The sequence below is a fragment of the Schistocerca nitens genome, chromosome 3 (assembly GCF_023898315.1).
Source record: "Schistocerca nitens isolate TAMUIC-IGC-003100 chromosome 3, iqSchNite1.1, whole genome shotgun sequence".
Taxonomy (NCBI): Eukaryota; Metazoa; Arthropoda; class Insecta; order Orthoptera; family Acrididae; genus Schistocerca; species Schistocerca nitens.
In genome coordinates, this window is record NC_064616.1 from 408,329,565 (window position 1) to 408,352,858 (window position 23,294).

The 23,294-nt window shown below is 39.0% G+C and overlaps 1 protein-coding gene across 1 annotated transcript in view; it reads right to left on the reverse strand.

The window, feature by feature from the left end:
* Positions 1–23,294, reverse strand: part of LOC126248348 (patched domain-containing protein 3-like) — a 700,291-nt gene that overhangs the window by 39,047 nt on the left and 637,950 nt on the right. Inside the window, exon 15 of the mRNA XM_049949258.1 lies at positions 18,413–18,683. Within this exon, the coding sequence (XP_049805215.1) occupies positions 18,413–18,683 (271 nt within the window). The remainder of the gene's footprint in view (positions 1–18,412; positions 18,684–23,294) is intronic.

Below are 23,294 nucleotides of genomic sequence, written 5' to 3' on the forward strand. Positions count from 1 at the left end.
GGCAACAGAGCATGCACAATGTCGGCACTAGTACAGTGTATATCCACCTTTCGCAGCAATGCAGGCTGCTATTCTCCCATGAAGACGATCGTAGAGATGCTGGATGTAGTCCTGTGGAACGGCTTGCCATGCCATTTCCACCTGGCGCCTCAGTTGGACCAGCGTTCGCGCTGGACGTGCAGACCGCGTGAGACGACGCTTCATCCAGTCCCAAACATGCTCAATGGGGGACAGATCCGGAGATCTTGCTGGCCAGGGTAGTTGACTTACACCTTCTAGAGCACGTTGGGTGGCACGGGATACATGCGGACGTGCATTGTCCTGTTGGAACAGCAAGTTCCCTTGCCGGTCTAGGAATGGTAGAACGATGGGTTCGATGACGGTTTGGATGTACCGTGCACTATTCAGTGTCCCCTCGACGATCACCAGTGGTGTACGGCCAGTGTAGGAGATCGCTCCCCACACCATGATGCCGGGTGTTGGCCCTGTGTGCCTCGGTCGTATGCAGTCCTGATTGTGGCGCTCACCTGCACGGCGCCAAACACGCATACGATCATCATTGGCACCAAGGCAGAAGCGATTCTCATCGCTGAAGACGACACGTCTCCATTCGTCCCTCCATTCACGCCTGTCGCGACACCACCGGAGGCGGGCTGCACGATGTTGGGGCGTGAGCGGAAGACGGCCTAACGGTGTGCGGGACCGTAGCCCAGCTTCATGGAGACGGTTGCGAATGGTCCTCGCCGATACCCCAGGAGCAACAGTGTCCCTAATTTGCTGGGAAGTGGCGGTGCGGTCCCCTACGGCACTGCGTAGGATCCTACGGTCTTGGCGTGCATCCGTGCATCTCTGCGGTCCGGTCCCAGGTCGACGGGCACGTGCACCTTCCGCCGACCACTGGCGACAACATCGATGTACTGTGGAGACCTCACGCCCCACGTGTTGAGCAATTCGGCGGTACGTCCAACCGGCCTCCCGCATGCCCACTGTACGCCCTCGCTCAAAGTCCGTCAACTGCACATACGGTTCACGTCCACGCTGTCGCGGCATGCTACCAGTGTTAAAGACTGCGATGGAGCTCCGTATGCCACGGCAAACTGGCTGACACTGACGGCGGCGGTGCACAAATGCTGCGCAGCTAGCGCCATTCGACGGCCAACACCGCGGTTCCTGGTGTGTCCGCTGTGCCGTGCGTGTGATCATTTCTTGTACAGCCCTCTCGCAGTGTCCGGAGCAAGTATGGTGGGTCTGACACACCGGTGTCAATGTGTTCTTTTTTCCATTTCCAGGAGTGTATAACATTTCATTTACTGGTACAGTACTAATTTTGTAACCAAATTTTGTAGTACTGTGCAAAACAGTGATTGCATCAATATTAACAATGTTGTACCTACACAGAATTTTAATTAGGGTCAAGAGTAGCTTTAAATCTCTAAACACACAAGTAAATGTTCTCTTTATGCTTCAGCATAATATGTATTTTCAGTGACTAAAGCAGAAAATTATTATTATAATCAAATAAAAATATGCCTTTGCAATATTGAGCTTAACTGACTAGTAGTGGAACAGCTTCAGAGAAGAGCATACATATCTGCAAATGTCACAGCTCAATGGCTGTTGGAAAATGAACTGGTTATAAATCTAAAAAAGACTATGTATGCAGTGTTTAAAAACAAGGAAAAGGCTGTAGATATGGATTTAGAGGTTGATGGAACAAGGCTGGAAGAAGTAGAATCTGCTAGATTCTTAGGTATTCTTGTGGATAATGAACTGAAATGGAAAAAACAATAATGTCTGTAAGAAACTGAGCTCTGTCATATTCTTAATGATGCAACTATCACAGTATTCAGACAAGAACCTTCTGTGTACAGTGTATCATGGACTTTTCGAACCATACTTACAGTATGGAGTGACTGTGTGGGGAAACTCAAACAAGAGACAAAACGAGTGTTCACATTACAAAAAAAAGCAATTAGGACCATTTTAAGAAGAAAGACCTCTGAAACATGCAGAAACTGTTTCAAGAATTTAGGTATCTTAACTTTTTCATCGTTGTATATATACAAAACAATAATGTACATCGCAAAAGGTAGTGAGGACTGGATTACAAATGCTAGTGTACACACCCAGAATACAAGAAAGAAGAATGAAGTACGGAGCATACCCCACCAACTGGCAATGCTAGAAAAAGGACCCCAGTACTCTGGTATAAGACTACTAAGAAGTCTGCCCAAAACCCTGCAAGATAGTGTACTTCACAATGACTTTGCAAAGAAACTTAAAGACTATCTCATTGAAAAAGAGTTTTACAGTGTTGCAGAATACTTATGCCATTAAATTTGTATATATTGTTACTCATTATCAGTGATGTAAAAATGTAAGCTAAAGGTGTAGGAAAATACGTGATAAAGAATTTTAATACTTTGACATGTCCTATATTACACATACATTTACTGTACACATTGTAATCTTACAGGATCAAATAAAATTCAATTCAATTCAATTCAATTCAAAGGGTATGTCCAACTGGCCCATCTAGGGCCAGAAGACAGGACATTACCTTACTTTTACAATGCTGACTGTTCTGCAGTGATATTAATTTCAGAAAGTCCACATTCTTAGTTAGAGTATTTTTCAAATCCAAATGTTACTTAAAACGGTGCTGAGTAACTTTATTACAAATAAATGATTGTAAGGAATTGCTGAATGCTGGATGAGATTCCTACTCATGGTTTAAGAACATTTTGCCACTTTAAAAAGTATTTATTTATTTAGTTGAAGACTAAACCTATTATTTTGTCATGACACTAACAATACACGTACACAACCAAATTATTCAAGACATGTACTGTTCAACAAACAAGAGCATATCCACTCAGTTAGCTGCTGCAGCTCATAGGTGATGGTGGAGGAAGCGACAATGTGCAATAAAGTTACACTTCTTTTAGCTTTCGTAACTTATGCCTAAGTTGGCATAACAGTGTGCAAGTAGGGTGTTTCCACATGTAAGCTGACTTATGTGAGTGGTGGTGGGGGCATGCATGTGTAGGTAATCCATGCACGTGGAAACCCAGTTTAATGAAGTGCCACAATTAAAAGTACTGATGCCACAAAGTGTGTGATAGTCATGTGTGAATTTTCTTTTGTTTATACTGAATACTACACGTCTAAATTTTGCAAAGTTGATAGTATTCTGTCACTGATGCAGGTCTGAAATATTTGCCTGATGTTTCACAGATGTATCACAGGTCTCTCATCAGTAATGAATACCATATAAGAAATCCTAAAGACTGTTTAAAAGTTAACCATAAAAAAATAAAGCTAGAGCAGAAAGCTCTTAGTTATAATCTGTTTTTACAATCTGGAATGCCATTTGTGATGCATAAAAAAGCCAGGTTGGTCCACGTAATATCTGAGCCAGGTCAGAGTTTAATGCTGAGTGCATGAAGCAACATGAGGCTCAGATTAGATTAGATTAGATTAGATTAATACTAGTTCCATGGATCATGAATACGATATTTCGTAATGATGTGGAACGAGTCGAATTTTCCAATACATGACATAATTAGGTTAATTTAACAACATACTTAAGTTAATATAACAACTTTATTTTTTTGTGTTTTTTGTTTTTCTTTATTTTTTATTTTTATTTTTTTAATATTTTTTTCTTTTTTTTCTTAATTTATATCTAAAAATTCCTCTATGGAGTAGAAGGAGTTGTCATTCAGAAATTCTTTTAATTTCTTCTTAAATACTTGTTGGTTATCTGTCAGACTTTTGATACTATTTGGTAAGTGACCAAAGACTTTAGTGCCAGTATAATTCACCCCTTTCTGTGCCAAAGTTAGATTTAATCTTGAATAGTGAAGATCATCCTTTCTCCTAGTATTGTAGTTATGCACACTGCTATTACTTTTGAATTGGGTTTGGTTGTTAATAACAAATTTCATAAGAGAGTATATATACTGAGAAGCTACTGTGAATATCCCTAGATCCTTAAATAAATGTCTGCAGGATGATCTTGGGTGGACTCCAGCTATTATTCTGATTACACGCTTTTGTGCAATAAATACTTTATTCCTCAGTGATGAATTACCCCAAAATATGATGCCATATGAAAGCAATGAGTGAAAATAGGCGTAGTAAGCTAATTTACTAAGATGTTTATCACCAAAATTTGCAATGACACTTATTGCATAAGTAGCTGAACTCAAACGTTTCAGCAGATCATCAATGTGTTTCTTCCAATTTAATCTCTCATCAATGGACACACCTAAAAATTTGGAATATTCTACCTTAGCTATATGCTTCTGATTAAGGTCTATATTTATTAATGGCGTCATACCATTCACTGTACGGAACTGTATGTACTGTGTCTTATCAAAATTCAGTGAGAGTCTGTTTACAAGGAACCACTTAGTAATTTTCTGAAAGACAGTATTGACAATTTCATCAGTTAATTCTTGTTTGTCAGGTGTGATTACTATACTTGTATCATCAGCAAAGAGAACTAACTTTGCCTCTTCATGAATATAGAATGGCAAGTCATTAATATATAATAAGAACAACAAAGGACCCAAGACTGACCCTTGTGGAACCCCATTCTTGACAGTTCCCCAGTTTGAGGAATGTGCTGATCTTTGCATGTTATGAGAACTACTTATTTCAACTTTCTGCACTCTTCCAGTTAGGTACGAATTAAACCATTTGTGCACTGTCCCACTCATGCCACAATACTTTAGCTTGTCTAGCAGAATTTCATGATTTACACAATCAAAAGCCTTTGAGAGATCACAAAAAATCCCAATGGGTGGTGTTCGGTTATTCAGATCATTCAAAATTTTACTGGTGAAAGCATATATGGCATTTTCTGTTGAAAAACCTTTCTGAAAACCAAACTGACATTTTGTTAGTACTTCATTTTTACAGATATGTGAAGCTACTCTTGAATACATTACTTTCTCAAAAATTTTGGATAAAGCTGTTAGAAGGGAGATTGGACGGTAATTGTTGACATCAGATCTATCCCCCTTTTTATGCAAAGGTATAACAATAGCATATTTCAGTCTATCAGGGAAAATGCCCTGTTCCAGAGAGCTATTACACAGGTGGCTGAGAATCTTACTTATCTGTTGAGAACAAGCTTTTAGTATTTTGCTGGAAATGCCATCAATTCCATGTGAGTTTTTGCTTTTAAGCAAGTTTATTATTTTCCTAATTTCAAAGGGAGAAGTGGGTGAGATTTCAATTGTATCAAATTGCATAGGTATGGCCTCTTCCATTAACAGCCTAGCATCTTCTAATGAACACCTGGATCCTACTATATCCACAACATTTAGAAAATGATTATTAAAAATATTTTCAACTTCTGACTTTTTGTTCGTAAAGTTTTCATTCAATTTGATGGTAATACTGTCTTCCTCTGCTCTTGGTTGACCTGTTTCTCTTTTAATAATATTCCAAATTGTTTTAATTTTATTATCAGAGTTGCTGATTTCAGACACGATACACATACTCCTGGATTTTTTAATAACTTTTCTTAATATAACACAGTATTTTTTATAATTTTTGATAGTTTCTGGGTCACTACTCTTTCTTGCTGTCAGATACATTTCCCTTTTGCGGTTACAAGATATTTTTATACCCTTAGTAAGCCATGGTTTCTTACAAGGTTTCTTACGAGTATATTTAACTATTTTCTTGGGGAAGCAGTTTTCAAATGCATTTACAAAAATGTCATGAAATAAATTATATTTTAAATTGGCATCAGGTTCACGGTACACCTCATCCCAGTCTAACTGCTGTAGGCTTTCCCTGAAATTTGCAATTGTTAAATCGTTGACTGAACGTACCACTTTGGAGGACTGTTTAGTATTGCTGAATGGAGCTATGTCATATATTGTAACTAGCTGTGCACCATGATCAGAAAGACCATTCTCAACAGGCTGAGCATTTATCTGGTTAAACTTATCTTGGTCTATAAAGAAGTTATCTATCAGTGAGCTGCTATCCTTTACCACCCGTGTAGGAAAATCAATAATGGGTGTCAAATTGAAAGAACCGAGTAATACTTCAAGGTCATTTTTCCTATTACCCTCTTTCAGAGAATCTACATTGAAGTCCCCACAAATAATAATTTGCTTCCCCCTGTCTGACAGATAGCACAACAAGGAGTCCAAATTTTTCAGAAATAGATGAAAATTTCCTGATGGGGACCTATATACAGTTACAATTATAAATGTGCCTTTATTTAATTTAAGCTCACAGGCACATGCTTCTATATGTTTCTCTACACAAAACTTTTTTGTTTCTATACTTTTTGCACAATGATAACTTTTGACATATATGGCAACTCCTCCTTTCTCCATATTTTCTCTCATTACATGTGCAGAGAGCTTATATCCACTTACATTTACCTTATCCATATCAGTAACAATGTGATGCTCAGACAGGCATAGTATATCTATTTCATTCTCAGCTTCTAAATCTTCTAAACAAACCAGAAGCTCATCTACTTTATTCTTTAAACTCCCAATATTTTGATGAAATATACTTACATTATTTTTAATTATACCTTTATGAGAACCTTTCCTTATTCTAACATTTGCAGTACTCTCCTGTCTGAGTTTCTCATTGTGCTTAGGCCTAGTTCCTACACCATAAAGAAGCATATGTTTAATTTTAATACTATCATAATTCCCATTTAATATGATGTATGATGATATAGCTATAAAAGATGTAAGTGCCCTTGTACTGTGCACTAAAATGTGATTTGTTTTGTACTGTTACCTCCAGAGGGCAGTGAAGGACAGTTTTATAACCTGACTGCCCTACTTAATGAGTTTTTACTACAAAATTAAATACAAAGAACCCGAGTTTAATTTTGAAGTTTTTTGGAGGGATGAGCAAGAGCCCTGGAACTATTTTCTTTGTCATTTCCAAGGTAGTATTGGATTCCAAACACAAAAACCCCACTTTGTGGAATTATACACCTTTTGGTAGTGTTCCCATGTGACAAATGGGAGTATGTTCTGAACAAAGGGACTTGGTTTGAACTCTAATCAAACTATGTACCTCCATGATAAGAACTTAGAATACCCAGGAGTTACCCAACAGCACAGGAAAAATCACTTGGACAACACTGTTAATGTCTTAAATGTACATTTCATCATGTGCATTAAATAATGAACAGCTTCCTGTATGAAACACTCTTTTCAGTTTTTCTGACTTCAGATGCTTAAAATACAATGATACAACTATGTTAACTAATGTAACTACAAATATTGTGAACTGAATACAGATTACATATTGCTGCCTTTAATTTACACTTTATTTTAGTGTTTGATTTACTTCTTCTTACAATACATTTATTTATAGCTTCCTTTTAAAAATGTATTTTGTTTGTAGTCTGTGATATTGTTGGTATGGTGATTATTTTGTTCATTTGTCTGGTTATTCCATTTGCCATAGAAATGGATATATATGTTGCTCTGTTTTAAGTTCTTTTTGCAAATTGCCTCATAGTGAATACATAATGAATGCCCTCATGGTACTGCTTTATGTTTTGTTTGCTTGTAAGTTCATTAGTAAATTTCATGTGTTTTAGAACAGAGATGTTTGTTGTCCCTTTGTATTTTCTATACTTGTTCTTATTATGATAGGCTGTGGAATGTATTTTATGCTATTAAGTGCTAGAAGCTCAGTCTTTTTATGCCAATCTCTGTAGTGTTGGTCAGAAATTTTGTGAATGATGATAGAATTTTAGTTTGTCTTTTTTGTCATAAAAAACACACAAGATTTTTTATATTTTACATATTATGCTTTCTTGGGTAGTAAAAAGAGTGTATCAAGTTTTTTATCTGCAATGTATATAGTCTCAAAGGATGAAAATGTTTTGATATATAATTGTGCCTTCAGGAGGAATTCTGAAGTTTTCCTCCAGAATTACTTCTCACAATTGTTGAGTTGAAGGTTCTGTTTTGCTACTAAGTATTAAACATGAAGCCCATCATTCTGCAGAGTGTGTTATGTTTGACTACATTTCCAATAGTTCATATGGGTAACTTCCACGATGTGACCAAGCATTTCATGTCACATATTCACCTCTCATTTGTACATCTCAGAGTTCATCCAACCCCCCCAAATAAAAATTTAATTGCATAAAGTCTCACACTCTTGATGAACAATTAAGGGTGCTACCATGAGTGTTGTTGTAACTGCTGTCTGCTTCACATCTGCTGTGCAGCAAGCTACATAAATTTAAATATTAACTGTGATTTTCTTACTTGTCACTTCTTTTTCTGTGTGTTTTTGCTTTTAGGAAGCTTTAATTTTCGAGTACTAGTAACAGTGTTCCATAGATTTTGTGTTTGTTTTGAATACAGTCCAGAGTCAGGTGGTGTTTATTTTCATTGTTTCCAACAAGAAGTATCTAGTAACCACAGTTTAGTCAGCTATCAGCTGCCTTTAGAGAATTAGCATTCTAGTTAAAAACTGATTAACTCTCTACAGTAAATTGTTGATTTCTTAGGATGGATAGGATGTGTAACTGCTATGTACAAACGCACGAGGAGCTGGCCACTGTTCGTGAACAGCTGAGCGTGATGATCGCCGTGGTCATCCCAGGCTGCTGCCTCTGAGTGTAGCGGCAGTGGGGAGTCTGGTGCGTCGCATGGTACACCCCAGGTGCTACATGCTTCACCCACAGTCCCTGCTGTCGAGACATCCCCCTCAAGGGGAGTGGTGCGTACAGTGGCATTCGCATTGCACGAGACACAGGGTCAGTGTGGACGCTAGCCGTGTGGCATCACCCACTCTGCCTGTGAGTGGACATGTTGCCACTCCTTCAGCCAGGTCCGAGCAGGCACACGGGGGGAGGGTTTTATTAGTGATTGGGAGCTCCAATGTTAGATGAGTGATGGAGCCCCATAGGGAAATAGCTGAAAGGTCGGGAAAGAAGGCCAGTGTTCACTTTGTCTGCTTGCCATAGGGTCTCATCCGAGATGTGGGGGAAGCCCTGCCGGCGGCAATAGAGAGCACTTGGTGCATCCGACTGCAAATTGTGCTCATGTCCGCACCAATGACTCCTGCCATCTGGGTTCAGAGGTCATCCTCAGTTCATACAGGTGGTTGTCGGAGTTGGTGAAGGTGGGAAGCCTCGCTTGCGGGGTGGAATCTGAGCTAACTATATGTAGTATCATTCCCAGAACCGATCGCAGTCCTCTGGTTTGGAGCCGAGTGGAAGGCTTAAACCAGAGGCTCAGATGATTCTGCGGAGATCTGGGGTGCAAATTTCTCAACCTCCGTTATCAGGTGGAGAAATGTAGGGTCCCCTGAATAGGTCAGGCATGCACTACACATAGGAAGCAGCTACAAGGGTAGCGGAGTACGTGTGGAATGCACATGTGGGGTTTTTAGGTTAGAGAATTCCCTCCCTACGCCCAATAAGATGCGTCCTGATATGCGACAAGGTAGCAGTAGGCAAAACACAACAGGGAATAACAATATTAATGTGGTAATAGTAAACTGCAGGAGCGTATATAGAAAGGTCCCAGAACTGCTCTCATTAATTAACGGTCACAATGCCCACATAGTACTAGGGATGGAAAGTTGGCTGAAACCTGATGTAAACAGTATTGAAATTCTAAACTCAGATAAGAAAAGATAGCCACTCAGACTGGCAACACAAATGTGCATTTCGTGGGACTGTTTCTGCGGCACAATCGGCCTCATCTTAATACAGCCGTCAGGCACAATAACATGAGACTTGGGGGTGCGCTGATGACAGAAGGCATGAGTCACATTTCAGTGGAGTCTATCAGCAGGACGGGTTTCACTAGACATGGCCTGCACCTCAACAGGTATGGAAAGGGGAGGTTGGCAAAGCTTTTAGGTGACAGCATAGGTGGGGGTGGTGGGATCACTCATGGGAAAATTCCGGTAGTTGTGGGTGTTAGAGCTATACCTTTTTTAGATTGAAGTCAGCTGATAGGTATTCCTGCTTAAGGGAAATCTCTCTAACAAAGAAACCACTTTCGACAAAGCTTAGGTATCCGATTAATGAGGGAATTAGTATATTTCATCAAAATATACAAGGTATCAGAGATAAAGTTAGTGAACTGCTTATAGATGTTGACTCTGAAATTATTGATATATCTGAACACTTCTTAAATAAGGAGACAATTCAGAGGCTTCCTTTACCAGGATACAGGTTGGCTGGCAGTTTTTTGAGGAGCTCTTTGTGGTGTGGGGGAGTAGCCATGTATGTGAAAAATGGTATCCCATTTGAGTCAATTGATGTTTCAAAGTACTGCACTGAAAATGTGTTTGAATGTTGTGCAGGTGTGGTTAAACTTAGTGGAGCTTAACTACTTACTGTTGTTATTTATATATCCCCAGACTCCGATTTCACAACATTTTTGCTAAAGCTAGAGGAGGTTCTTGGTTCACTTTATAGGAAATACAAAAAGTTAGTTATATGTGGTGACTTCAATATTAATTGTATAAGTGATTGTGCAAGGAAAAGGATGCTGGTAGACCTCCTTAATTCATATAATCTTATGCAAACCGTATTCTTTCCAACGAGAGTGCAAGGGAACAGTAGAACAACCATAGACAATATTTTTGTTCATGCCTCATTACTAGAAGGGCATTCTGTTAGCAAAAAGGTGAATGGCCTTTCAGATCATGATGCACAAATTTTAAGTCTAAAAGATTTTTGTGCTGCAAGACATGTTAAATATAGTTACCAACTTTTTAGGAAAGCTGATCCAGTTGCTGTAGAGACTTTTGTAAACCTTATCAAGGAACAAGAGTGGCAAGATGTTTATAGTGCTGATACGGTAGACGATAAATATAATGCTTTCCTCAAGACTTTTCTCATGCTCTTTGAAAGTTGCTTTCCGTTAGAACGTTCAAAACAAGGTACTAGCACAAACAGGCAGCCTGGGTGGCTGACTAAAGGGATAAGAATATCTTGTAGAACAAAGTGCCAATTATATCAAAACATTAGAAACGGTCACAATCTAAATGCAGTAGCCCATTACAAACAGTATTGTAAGGTGCTTAAAAAAGTTATTAGGAAAGCAAAAAGTATGTGGTATGCAGATAGAATAGCTAAGCCTCAGGATAAAATTAAAACCATATGGTCAGTCGTAAAGGAAGTGGCTGGTCTGCAGAGACAGGTCGAGGATATAGAATCAGTGCGTAGTGGGAATGTCTGTGTTACTGATAAGTCACATATATGTACAGTATTTAATAATCACTTTCTGAATATAGCAGGCGAACTAAATAGAAACCTAGTCCCAACAGGGAATCATATAGCGCTTGTAGAAAAAAGTGTTCCGAGACTGTTACCTGAAATGCTCCTTCATGATACTGACAAGAGGGAGATTGAGTTAATAATTAAATCACTAAAGACCAAGAATTCTCATGGATATGACGGGGTATCTAGCAGAATACTGAACTATTGTTCCATGTATGTTAGCCCAGTACTTAGCCATATCTGTAACTTTTCCTTTAGGAGTGGTCAGTTTCCTGACCGATTAAAGTACTTGGTAGTGAAGCCAATTTATAAAAAGGGAGACAGGGATAATGTTGACAATTATAGACCTATTTCAATGCCATCGGTGTTTGCTAAAGTTATCGAGAAGGTTGTATATACAAGGTTACTGGAGCATTTAAATTCACATAATTTGCTGTCAAATGTTCAGTTTGGTTTTAGAAATGGTTTAACAACTGAAAATGCTATATTCTCTTTTCTCTGTGAGGTTTTGAATGGATTAAATAAAAGGTTGTGAACGCTAGGTGTTTTCTTTGATTTAACGAAGGCTTTTGACTGTGTTGACCACAAAATATTACTGCATAAGTTGGACCATTATGGAGTAAGGGGAGTAGCTTACAATTGGTTCGCCTCTTACTTTAAGAACAGAAAGCAGAAGGTAATTCTCCGCAATATTGAGAGTGGTAGTGATGTTCAGTCCCAATGGGGCACTGTTAAATGGGGTGTTCCCCAAGGGTCGGTGCCGGGGCCACTGCTGTTTCTTATTTATATAAATGATATGCCTTCTAGTATTACAGGTGATTCAAAAATATTTCTGTTTGCTGATGACACCAGCTTGGTAGTGAAGGAGCTTGTGTGTAATATTGAAACACTATCAAATAATGTAGTTCATGAAATAAGTTCGTGGCTTGTGGAAAACAATTTTATGCTAAATCACAGTAAGACTCAGTTTTTACAGTTTCTAACTCACAATTCAACAAGAACTGATATTTTAATCAGACAGAATGGGCATATTATAAGCGAGACGGAACAGTTCAAGTTCCTAGGCGTTCGGATAGATAGTAAGCTGTTGTGGAAAGCCCATGTTCAGGATCTTGTTCAGAAACTAAATGCCGCTTTATTTACCATTAGAACAGTATCTGAAATAAGTGACATTTCAACATGAAAAGTAGTCTACTTCACATATTTTCATACGCTTATTTCATATGGTATTATTTTTTGGGGTAATTCTTCTGATTCAAAACGAGTATTTTTGGCTCAAAAACAGGCTTTTCGAGCTACGTGTGGTGTAAGTTCGAAAACCTCTTGTCGACCCCTATTCAATAGTCTGAGAATTTTGACATTGCCCTCACAGTAAATATTTTCTTTAATGTCATTTGTTGTTAGCAATATTAGCTTATTCCTAAGAGTTAGCAGCTTTCACTCAGTTAATACTAGGCAGAAATCAAATCTGCAAATCCTTGACTCTTGTGCAGAAAGGAGTGGAGTATTCTGCTGCATCCATTTTCAATAAGCTACCACAAGAACTCAAAAATCTTAGCAGTAGCCCAAACACTTTTAAGTCTAAACTGAAGAGTTTCCTCATGGCTCACTACTCCTATTCTGTCGAGGAGCTCCTGGAAGAGCTAAAAAATTAAGCAAATTCCAGTGTTACATTCTCGATTTTCTTTATTTAAACTAACGACTTGTTGCCTGAATATGTTTCTTATATTTCATTTTATCTGTTTCTACAATCTACAACTGAATATGTTTCTTCTATTTCATTTTATCTGTTTCTACAATCGTGTTATAATTTCATGTATTGACTCGTTCCATGACCATGGAGACTTCTCCTTAATGTGGTCCCACGGATCAGTAAATAAATAAATAAATAAATAAATAAATAAAGATTGGAATGTATACCACAGAGACAGGCTGGACAGTGAAGGGGGAGGCATGTTTATAGCAATAAAAAGTGCAATAGTATTGAAGGAAATTGACGGAGATCTGAAATGCGAAATAATTTGGGTGAAGGTCACGGTTAAAGCAGGCTCAAACATGGTACTTGGATGTTTCTTTAGGCTCCCTGGCTCAGCAGCTGTTGTGGCAGAGCACCCGAAGAAAAATTTGGAAAATATTTTGAATAGATTTCCTGACCATGTTATAGTTCTGGGTGGAGATTTTAATTTACCAGATATAGACTGGGAGACTCAAACGTTTATAACAGGTGGCAGGGACAAAGAATCCAGTGAAATTTTTTTAAGTGCATTATCTGAAAACTACCTTGAGGTGAGAACCGACTCATGGCAAAAACATATTAGATCTTCTGGTGACTAACAGACCTGAACTATTTGAAACAGGTAACGCAGAACAGGGAATCAGTGATCATAAAGCAGTTACTGCAGCAATGATTTCAGCCGTAAATAGAAATATTAAAAAAGGTAGGAAGATTTTTCTGTTTAGCAAAAGTGACTAAAAGCAGATTTCAGAGTACTTGACAGCTCAACACAAAAGTTTTATCTCAAGTAGAGATAGTGTTGAGGATCAGTGGACAAAGTTCAAAACCATCATACAATGTGTGTTAGTTGAGTATGTGCCAAGCAAGATTGTAAGAGATGGAAAAGACACACCTGGTACAACAACCAAGTTAGAAAACTACTGCGGAAGCAAAGGGAACTTCACAGCAAACATAAACATAGCCAAAGCCTTGCAGACAAACAAAATTACACGAAGCGAAATTTAGTGTGAGGAGGGCTATGCGAGAGGCGTTCAGTGAATTCAAAAGTAAAGTTCTATGTACTGACTTGGCAGAAAATATTAAGAAATTTTGGTTTTGTGTCAAAGCGGTAGGTGGATCAAAACAAAATGTCTATACACTCTGTGACCAAAATGGTAATGAAACAGAGGATGACAAGCTAAAGGCCGAAATACTAAATGTCTTTTTCCAAAGCTGTTTCACAGAGGAAGACTTCACTGTAGTTCCTTCTCTAGATTGTCGCACAGATGACAAAATGGTAGATATCTAAATAGACGACAGAGGGATAGAGAAACAATTAAAATCACTCAAAAGAGGAAAGGCCGCTGGACCTGATGGGATACCAGTTCGATTTTACACAGAGTACGCGAAGGAACTTGCCCCCCCTTCTAGCAGCGGTGTACCATAGGTCTCTAGAAGAGCGTAGCATTCCAAAGGATTGGAAAAGGGCACAGGTCATCCCCGTTTTCAAGAACGGACGCCGAACAGATGTGCGGAACTATAGACCAATATCTCTAACGTCGATCAGTTGTAGAATTTTGGAACACGTATTATGTTCGAGTATAATGACTTTTTTGGAGACTAGATCTCTACTCTGTAGGAATCAGCATGGGTTTCAAGAAAGACGGTCGTGTGAAACCCAGCTCACGCTATTCGTCAACGAGACTCAGAGGGCCATAGACACGGGTTCACAGGTAGATGCCGTGTTTCTTGACTTCCGCAAGGTGTTCGATACAGTTCCCCACAGTCGTTTAATGAACAAATTAAGAGCATATGGACTATCAGACCAATTGTGTGATTGGATTGAAGAGTTCCTAGATAACAGAACACAGCATGTCATTCTCAATGGAGAGAAGTCTTCTGAAGTAAGAGTGATTTCAGGTGTGCTGCAGGGGAGTGTCATAGGACCATTGCTACTAACAATATATATAAATGACCTTGTGGATAACATCAGAAGTTCACTGAGGCTTTTTGTAGATGATGCTGTAGTATATGGAGAGGTTGTAACAATGGAAAATTTTACTGAAATACAGGAGGATCTGCAACGAACTGACGCATGGTGCAGGGAATGGCAATTGAATCTCAATGTAGAGAAGTGTAATGTGCTGTGAATACATAGAAAGAAAGATCCTTTATCATTTAGCTACAATATAGCAGGTCAGCAACTGGAAGCAGTTAATTCCATAAATTATCTGGGAGTAGGCATTAGGAGTGATTTAAAATGGAATGACCATACAAAATTAATCATCGGTAAAGCAGATGCCAGACAGATTCATTGGAAGAATCCTAAGAAAATGCAGTCCGAAAACAGAGGAAGTTGGTTACAATACACTTGTTCGCCCACTGCTTGAATACTGCTCACCAGTGTGGGATCTGTACCAGATAGGGTTGATAGAAGAGAGAGAGAAGATCCAATGGAGAGCAGCACACTCTGTTACGGGATCATTTAGGAATCGCAAAAGCGTTCCGGAGCTGATAGATAAACTTCAGTGGAAGACTCTGCAAGAGAGATGCTCAATGGCTTGGTACAGGCTTTTGTTGAAGTTTCGAGAGCATACCTTCTCTGAGCAGTCAAGCAGTATATTGCTCCCTCCTTTGTATATCTCGTGAAGAGACCATGAGGATAGAGCCCACACAGAGGCATACCGACAATCTTTCTTTCCACGAACAATAAGAGACTGGAATAGAATCGAGAACCGATAGAGGTACTCAAGATACCCTCCACCACACACCGTCAGGTGGCTTGCGGAGTATGGATGTAGAGGTAGATGACCAATCCAGCAATTAGGGTAACTGCAGTTGAGATTTTCCCTCACATGTCTGGTCAAATGTGGAGGATCTCCATCATGCCGGAAGTACACTGAAGTCTGTGCAGTTGAAGAAACATCCTCAGGTGTTCCGCAAATGAATTTTACAAAAAATGCAAGAAATGTCTGGACCTATCACATGTTACTGGTCATGCAGCACCAAACACTGACCAAAAACCAAACTTGGCAATTGGTTTTAACTGTATCAATTGATGGTTATTACATGTGTTGCTGATTCCATTCCATGTAAATGTGGGTTCATCAGTGAATAGTACTAATGGAGGCAACATGACAGTTGTCATTTAAGCAGTGAGAAAATGTAAGTTTGTGGCATCATTGCCATTGTGAAGATCATGAACACACTGTATATGAAATGGCTACAAGTTTTCTGCATGTAATGTTTGTGATACATGTGTCTGTGGTACATTGACTTCTCACAATGCGCTGAAACCCCTGCTGAACACTCTACGATCAGGAATTTGCCAATGGTAGTATCTGACAACAACATGAGCACTACCAAAGTGGAAGCTGTAAACATACATTATGTGATCCAAAGTATGCAGACACTCCCAAAAACATAAGTTTTTCATATTTGGTGCATTGTGCTGTCACCTACTGCCAGATACTCCATATTAGCCACCTCAATAGTCATTAGACATTGTGGAAGAGCAGAATGGGCTGCTCCATAGAACTCATGGATCTCGAACGTGGTCAGGTGATTGGGTGACACTTGTGTCATACTTATGTATGTGAGATTTCCACTTTCCTAAACATCCCTAGGTCTACTGTTTCAAATGTGATGAGGAAGTGGAAACATGAAGGGACATGTACAGCATAAAAGTGTACAGGCTGACTTTGTCTGTTGACTGACAAAGACCACCAACAGTTGAAGAGGGTCATAATGTGTAATAGACAGACATCTATCCAGACCATCACACAATAATTCCAAACTGCATCAGGATCCACTGCAAGTACTATGACAGTTAGGTGGGAGGTGAGAAAACTGATTTCATGGTAGAGCGGCTGATCATAAGCCACATATCATGCCGGTAAATGCCAAACTACACCTCGCTTGGTGTAAGGAGCATAAACATTGGACAATTGAACATTGAAAAAATATTTTGTGGAGTGATGAATCACAGTACACAATGTGGCAATCCAATGGCAGGGTGAGGATATGGCGAATGTCCGGTGAACGTCATCTGCCAATGTTTGTAGTGCCAACAGTAAAATTCGGAGGTGGTGGTACTATGGTGTGGTCATGTTTTTCATGGAGGGAGTTTGCACCCCTTGTTGTTTTGCATGGCACTATCACAGCACAGGCCTACATTGATGTTTTAAGCACCTTCTTGCTTCCCACTATTGAAGAGCAATTTGGGGATGGCAATTGCATCTTTCAATACGATCAAGCACCTATTCATAATGCACTGCCTGTGGCAGACAATAACATGACAATATCATCCCTGTAATGGACTGGCCTGAATCCTACAGAACACTTTTGGGATGTTTTGGAACACCGACTTTATGCCAGGCCTCACCGACCGACATCAATACCTCTCTTCAGCGCAGCACTCCATGAAGAATGGGCTGCCATTCCCCAAGAAACCTTCCAGCACCTGACTGAGCATATGCCTGTGAGAGTGAAAGCTGTCACCAGTGCTAAGCGTGGGCAAACACCATTTTGAGTTCCAGCATTACCTATGGAGAGTGCCACGAACTTTTAAGTCATTTTCAGCCAGGTGTCCGGATGCTTTTGATCACATAGTGTAGATCATATTTACATATTCTTCATTGGTGTAAATGTGTGGCATTTTAGTCAGCACATATACAAACACAATTAACTTATGCTTCTCTGAGGTATGTTCTCAATCTCTCATACTACCTCACTCACAACACATCATCGACAATTGAGCGTTCAGTGGGCTAGCTTAATGGCAGAAAGATACCCTCAGCAAAGAGGTTGAAAGCAACAAGGTAGGCTGGACTAGAAAAAAACGTCAATGTGGTTAGGTGGGTAAGACATGTATGTGCTCACCACTAGACCAAAAACAAATGTACACTAAATTTATTCTATCTTGGAAACCATTTAGAATAGGGCACTTGTCCATATGAAGTTTTTTGCTTCAAATGAATGTTCCTATCATATCCCCGAATATTGATCACTCCTTCAGGGACCTCCTGTAGAGAGCGTTTGACTGTTGTCAGTATGTTCTCCTGATCTCTCACCCACTGAAAACATCTGGTCATGGCTTGCTGAAGACTGGTATGCAACCATTTGCCAGCCACTAATATTGATGAGCTCTATGCCAGAGTTGAAGTAGCACAGAATAATGTACCTTTGTTTCCCATCCAAGCTCAGTTTGACTAAACGGCAATCTGGGTTAGAGCAATTGTTGCTGCCAGAGATGGCAGTTCTGTCTACTAAGTTTTACACCCTGTATATCAACAACAAAGTAAACTGCGTAATCTTCCCACTATGCCGTATACAGACAATAAGTACAATTTCATTATTTGCTATCCTTACTGGCATTGCAATTTTAATGGTCACCCATGTATTTAGGTAGTCTCAATGAAATTATCAGTACTTACCATTTCTTGTTCCCTTAGCATGTACATATTCATGTCCAACATGGGCAGCATAATCAACTGTCAATCCTGCACACAAGAGAATCATCAGAGATGAAGAAATTTCAATTGTTAATCCTGACCAGTACATTGACCCAATGAGGTCAGTTACAGTAAGTATCACACATAAATTGACCAATACTACAGCTCTTGGGCCCTTAATCAAGCACAGTGTTACAGCAAAGACAGCAGCACACGTGATTGCCAAATTCCGAAACAGCTCCTCGCCGACAATCTGTAAGAAGAAATTAAATTTTATATTAGACTGACACTTTTTATATTCTGTATTTACATTTAAATCTACATACTCCAAGCCACTGTGAAATGAATGATAGAAGTTAATTCCCATTGTACCACTTATTCACTTGTTTCAGACAGTAAGTCTTTATACATTATCTGCAAAAGTCTGCAGTTACTATTTAATTGTTTGCTGGTTCATTAATATATGTCATGAACAGCAAGGGTACCAACACACTTCACCGGGGCATGCCTGAAGTTTATTGTACATCTGTCAATGACTCTCCATCCTATGTAATATACTGTATCCTCCCTACTACGAAATCCTCATTCCAGTCACAAATTTTGCTTGATACCTCATATGATCCTACTGTCAATAATAAGTGTATGTGTGGTACTGAGCCAAAAGGGTAATAGTTTCAGTCACACATTTATCATTTCCATGAACCATACATCACAATTCTTTATCTTGATAATTTAATTATAATTATTTCTCTAAATATAGCAGTATCCTGAAATTAAATAACTTTTTGCATAAAATATACATTTTTTAGCAAACTGCAGACCTCATTGTTGACACTGCGACAATAAATTATGGGTTTTTAAATGGGTGCTAGTTCAATCAAAACAGCTACAGAGCAATCTGAAACAACATAGGTGCACTATATCTTGGTTGGTCCATTTAGTGTTTCTTTCCTTTTCTGATATCTAGGTACAAGATAGCAAAGATATTTCCTTGCTGAATCACACATTGAATGTATGTTTCTGTTAAAAATATAAATAATGAGGTCTTTGAGACCATATCATAAAGTAATCTCTAATTGAAAATGTATTCCCTTTCTTACTTGTCCCAAGCCTTGAGGAGCACTTCACTTGGGTTATAGGGCACAAATATTAAATCTAAGATTTCTCATTCTTGTGTAAAATAAATATAGCATAATTTGGTTTCTAAGATGATCAGTTCTGATGTATAAGGCTGTAAGACATCAGTTTGAGTTTACAAGATTAACTGATCAGTTGATTAACCGTAATGCAATGGTGTACTTTGTTAAAGAATCTTATGGTTTTTGTACATGGGGAGGCTGACAGGCTGTATCAGGACAAGGAGCCATGTAGGAGACATCCAATGTATGCCACATTTTAAAGATTCTTCCAGCTGTTATCACATAATGAAGAGTGAGAAAAACAGTGAACTGTATGGACTCCTAATTTGGAAGAAGCAATATTTGCTCAGATGGATTCTTCTGTCAACACTATCAGTTGAACATGAAATAATGTAGTGCAGAGCATTGTATAGAATGTTATATCTGTAAATCAACCATGCCCCATAAAATTCAAAGAAAGAGCAAATTTTATCTTCTGCTGGCTTCAGAGTCAGTGTTGTGTTCAGCCAACAAGGGCCACAACACCATATTGTCGATCCTCATTTTCCTGCATATGTGGTTTTCTCAGATAAATCTTGTTTTCTCAGACTTATGAAAATCAAAATAGTGTGTATGAGCCATTGAGAATCTCCACACTACAGTTGCAAAGAGCCATCAGTGCAGATTTGCACTGAACTTGCAAGCACGCAAATCCAGTGATTGATTAATAGGCCAATGTCTGCCTCCTCCATGCTTAACTGCACAGGTGGACTGTGTTCCTGAAAGACATTCCTCCATGCTGTTGGAAGATATTCCACTCGAAATTCGTGTACTTATATATTTGCAACATGATGGAGCTCTCACTTGCTTTGCACATCTTCTTCATGAACACCTGCATCACATGTTCCATGAAAAGTGAATAGAAAGAGGAGGTCTTGTTTCATAGCCAAGTTATTCTACTGACATCTGATGCCTTCTAGGGGAGCTGTATTAAAAGACCTGTACAGAAGACAACTGTTGAGATTAAAGGAGAATCTCTTGGCAAAAACTCTAGCTGGCTGTTCAGTTGTCAGGGTTGTTTGAACAGGTACTTTGTGTATTGATAGCACACATGTCTCAAAACTGTGACATGCCACCTGAACAACAGTACTGAATGTAGCACTGTGAGCAAGCTGTGCAAACAAATAAAATAATTACAAAAATAAGTCTACTCTGTTTTTTATCGTTGTCAGCAGAGACACAGTAAAAATGAAACTTTACACTTAGTCAATTCTAGATCAGAGTTCCATATACAAAATTGATACACTTGTATCTCTCTTTCATGTATGAACTGTTGTTTCATCATCACAGAAACATTCTGTAAAATATTCTGGACAATTTGCTAACATTTAAGTTATAGACATAACTAATCATTGATTATAACATGCTGGTTGTCTGAAATATGTTTAAGTTAAACTTCTCTAAAGTAACTGGGAGAAAATATTGTAAAATGTATGCCTAATTTAATTTTTGTCAGTAATTCCAAATATTTTAGGCCTGGTTGTGTATAACTGCATTTAGCCATCTCAAACAAGTAACACTTTTGTTGGGTTTTCTAAAGGGCTCTGATATTGAGAAGGTTATTTATACATACAGTGAGTGTGTGCTTAATTCACAGGGAAATAAAATACAGGATTCTAGTATTTCCTCTAACTGTTAAAAGCATTTTAACTGTGAGAATTATGGTATCCTTTCCAGTAAATATATTTTATGGTGTCATAGGAAATGCTACAAAATGTTTCAAGGAAGATCTCTTTGAAGAGATGTGAAATGTATCAAAAGGTACGTCTTATGAATTATACTATCAGTCATTATCTAACTACAAAATAATTGTAGACCTGGATGTCAGCTTTTCTACATCTACATCGATATTCTGCAAATCACATTTAAGTGTCTGGGAGAGCTTTCACCAAATGACCTTTGCAATTCTCTATTATTCCAGTCTCATATAGATTGCGGAAAGAACAAACACCCATATCTTTCTGTACAAACTCTGATTTCCCTCATTTTATCATGGTGATTGTTTCTCCCTATCTACATCTACATCAACATCTACATTTATACTCCGCAAGCCACCCAATGGTGGCTGTTCCAGGCGCGTATGGTTCACGGGAACAACGACTGCCGGAAAGCCTCCATGCGCGCTCGAATCTCTCTAATTTTACATTCGTGATCTCCTCGGGAGGTATAAGTAGGGGGAAGCAATATATTTGATACCTCATCCAGAAATTCATCCTCTCAAAACATGGACAGCAAGCTACACCGCGATGCAGAGCGTCTCTCTTGCAGAGTCTGCCACTTGAGTTTGCTAAACATCTCCGTAACGCTATCACGCTTACGAAATAACCCTGTGACGAAACGCACCACTCTTCTTTGGATCTTCTCTATCTCCTCTGTCAACCCAATCTGGTACAGATCCCACACTGATGAGCAATACTCAAGTATAGGCCGAACAAATGTTTTGTAAGCCACCTCCTTTGTTGATGGACTACATTTTCTAAGGACTCTCCCAATGAATATCAACCTGGAACCCACCTTACCAACAGTTAATTTTATATGATCATTCCACTTCAAATCGTTCCGCATGCATACTCCCAGATATTTTACAGAATTAACTGCTACCAGTGTTTGTTCCGCTCTCATATAATCATACAATAAAGGATCCTTCTTTCTATGTATTCGCAATACATTACATTAGTCTGTGTTAAGGGTCAGTTGCCACTCCCTGCACCAAGTGCCTATCCGCTGCAGATCTTCCTGCATTTCACTGCAATTTTCTAATGCTGCAACTTCTCTGTACACCACAGCATTATCCGCGAAAAGCCGCATGGAACTTCAGACACTATCTACTAGGTCATTTATATATATTGTGAAAAGTAATGGTCCCATAACACTCCCCTGTGGCACGCCAGAGGTTACTTTAACGTCTGTAGACGTTTCTACATTGAGAACAAATTGCATTAACAAAATATTTCCACATGCGCAAGAGAAAGATGGTAATTGGAATTTTGTGAGAAGATTGCTCCATGAAGAAAAACACCTTTGTTTTAATTATGTTCATCCCAAATCCTGTATCATTTCAGTGATACACTCTCCCCTATTTCGTGTTGTTACAGAACGTGTTGCTATATTTTGAACCTTTTCGATGTACTCTGTCAATCCTATCTGGTACGGATCCCACACCATGCAGCAATATTCTAAAAGAGGATGGACAAGTGTAGTGTAGGCAGTCTCCTTAGTAGATCTGTTACATTCTCTAAATGTCCTATCAGGAAAACGCAGTCTTTGGTTAGCCTTCCCCACAACATTTGCTATGTGTTTCTTCAAATTTAAGTTGTTCGTAATTGTAATTCCTAGATATTTAGTTGAATTTATGGCCTTTAGATATGACTGATTTATCATGTAACTGAAGTTTAATGGATTCCTTTTAGCACTCATGTGGACGACCTCACACTTTTCGTTATTTAGGGTCAATTGCCAAGTTTTGCACCATACAGATACCTTCTGCAACAATATTATGAAAAGGAAAGTTGCTACTCACCATATAGTGGAGATGCTGAGTCGCAGATAGGCACAACAAAAAGACTCAAAATTTAAGCTTTTGGCTGTTAAGACCTTCGTCAATAATAGACGACAGACATGCGCGCGCGCATGCACCCACACCCACCCACACACACACACACACACACACACACACACACACACAC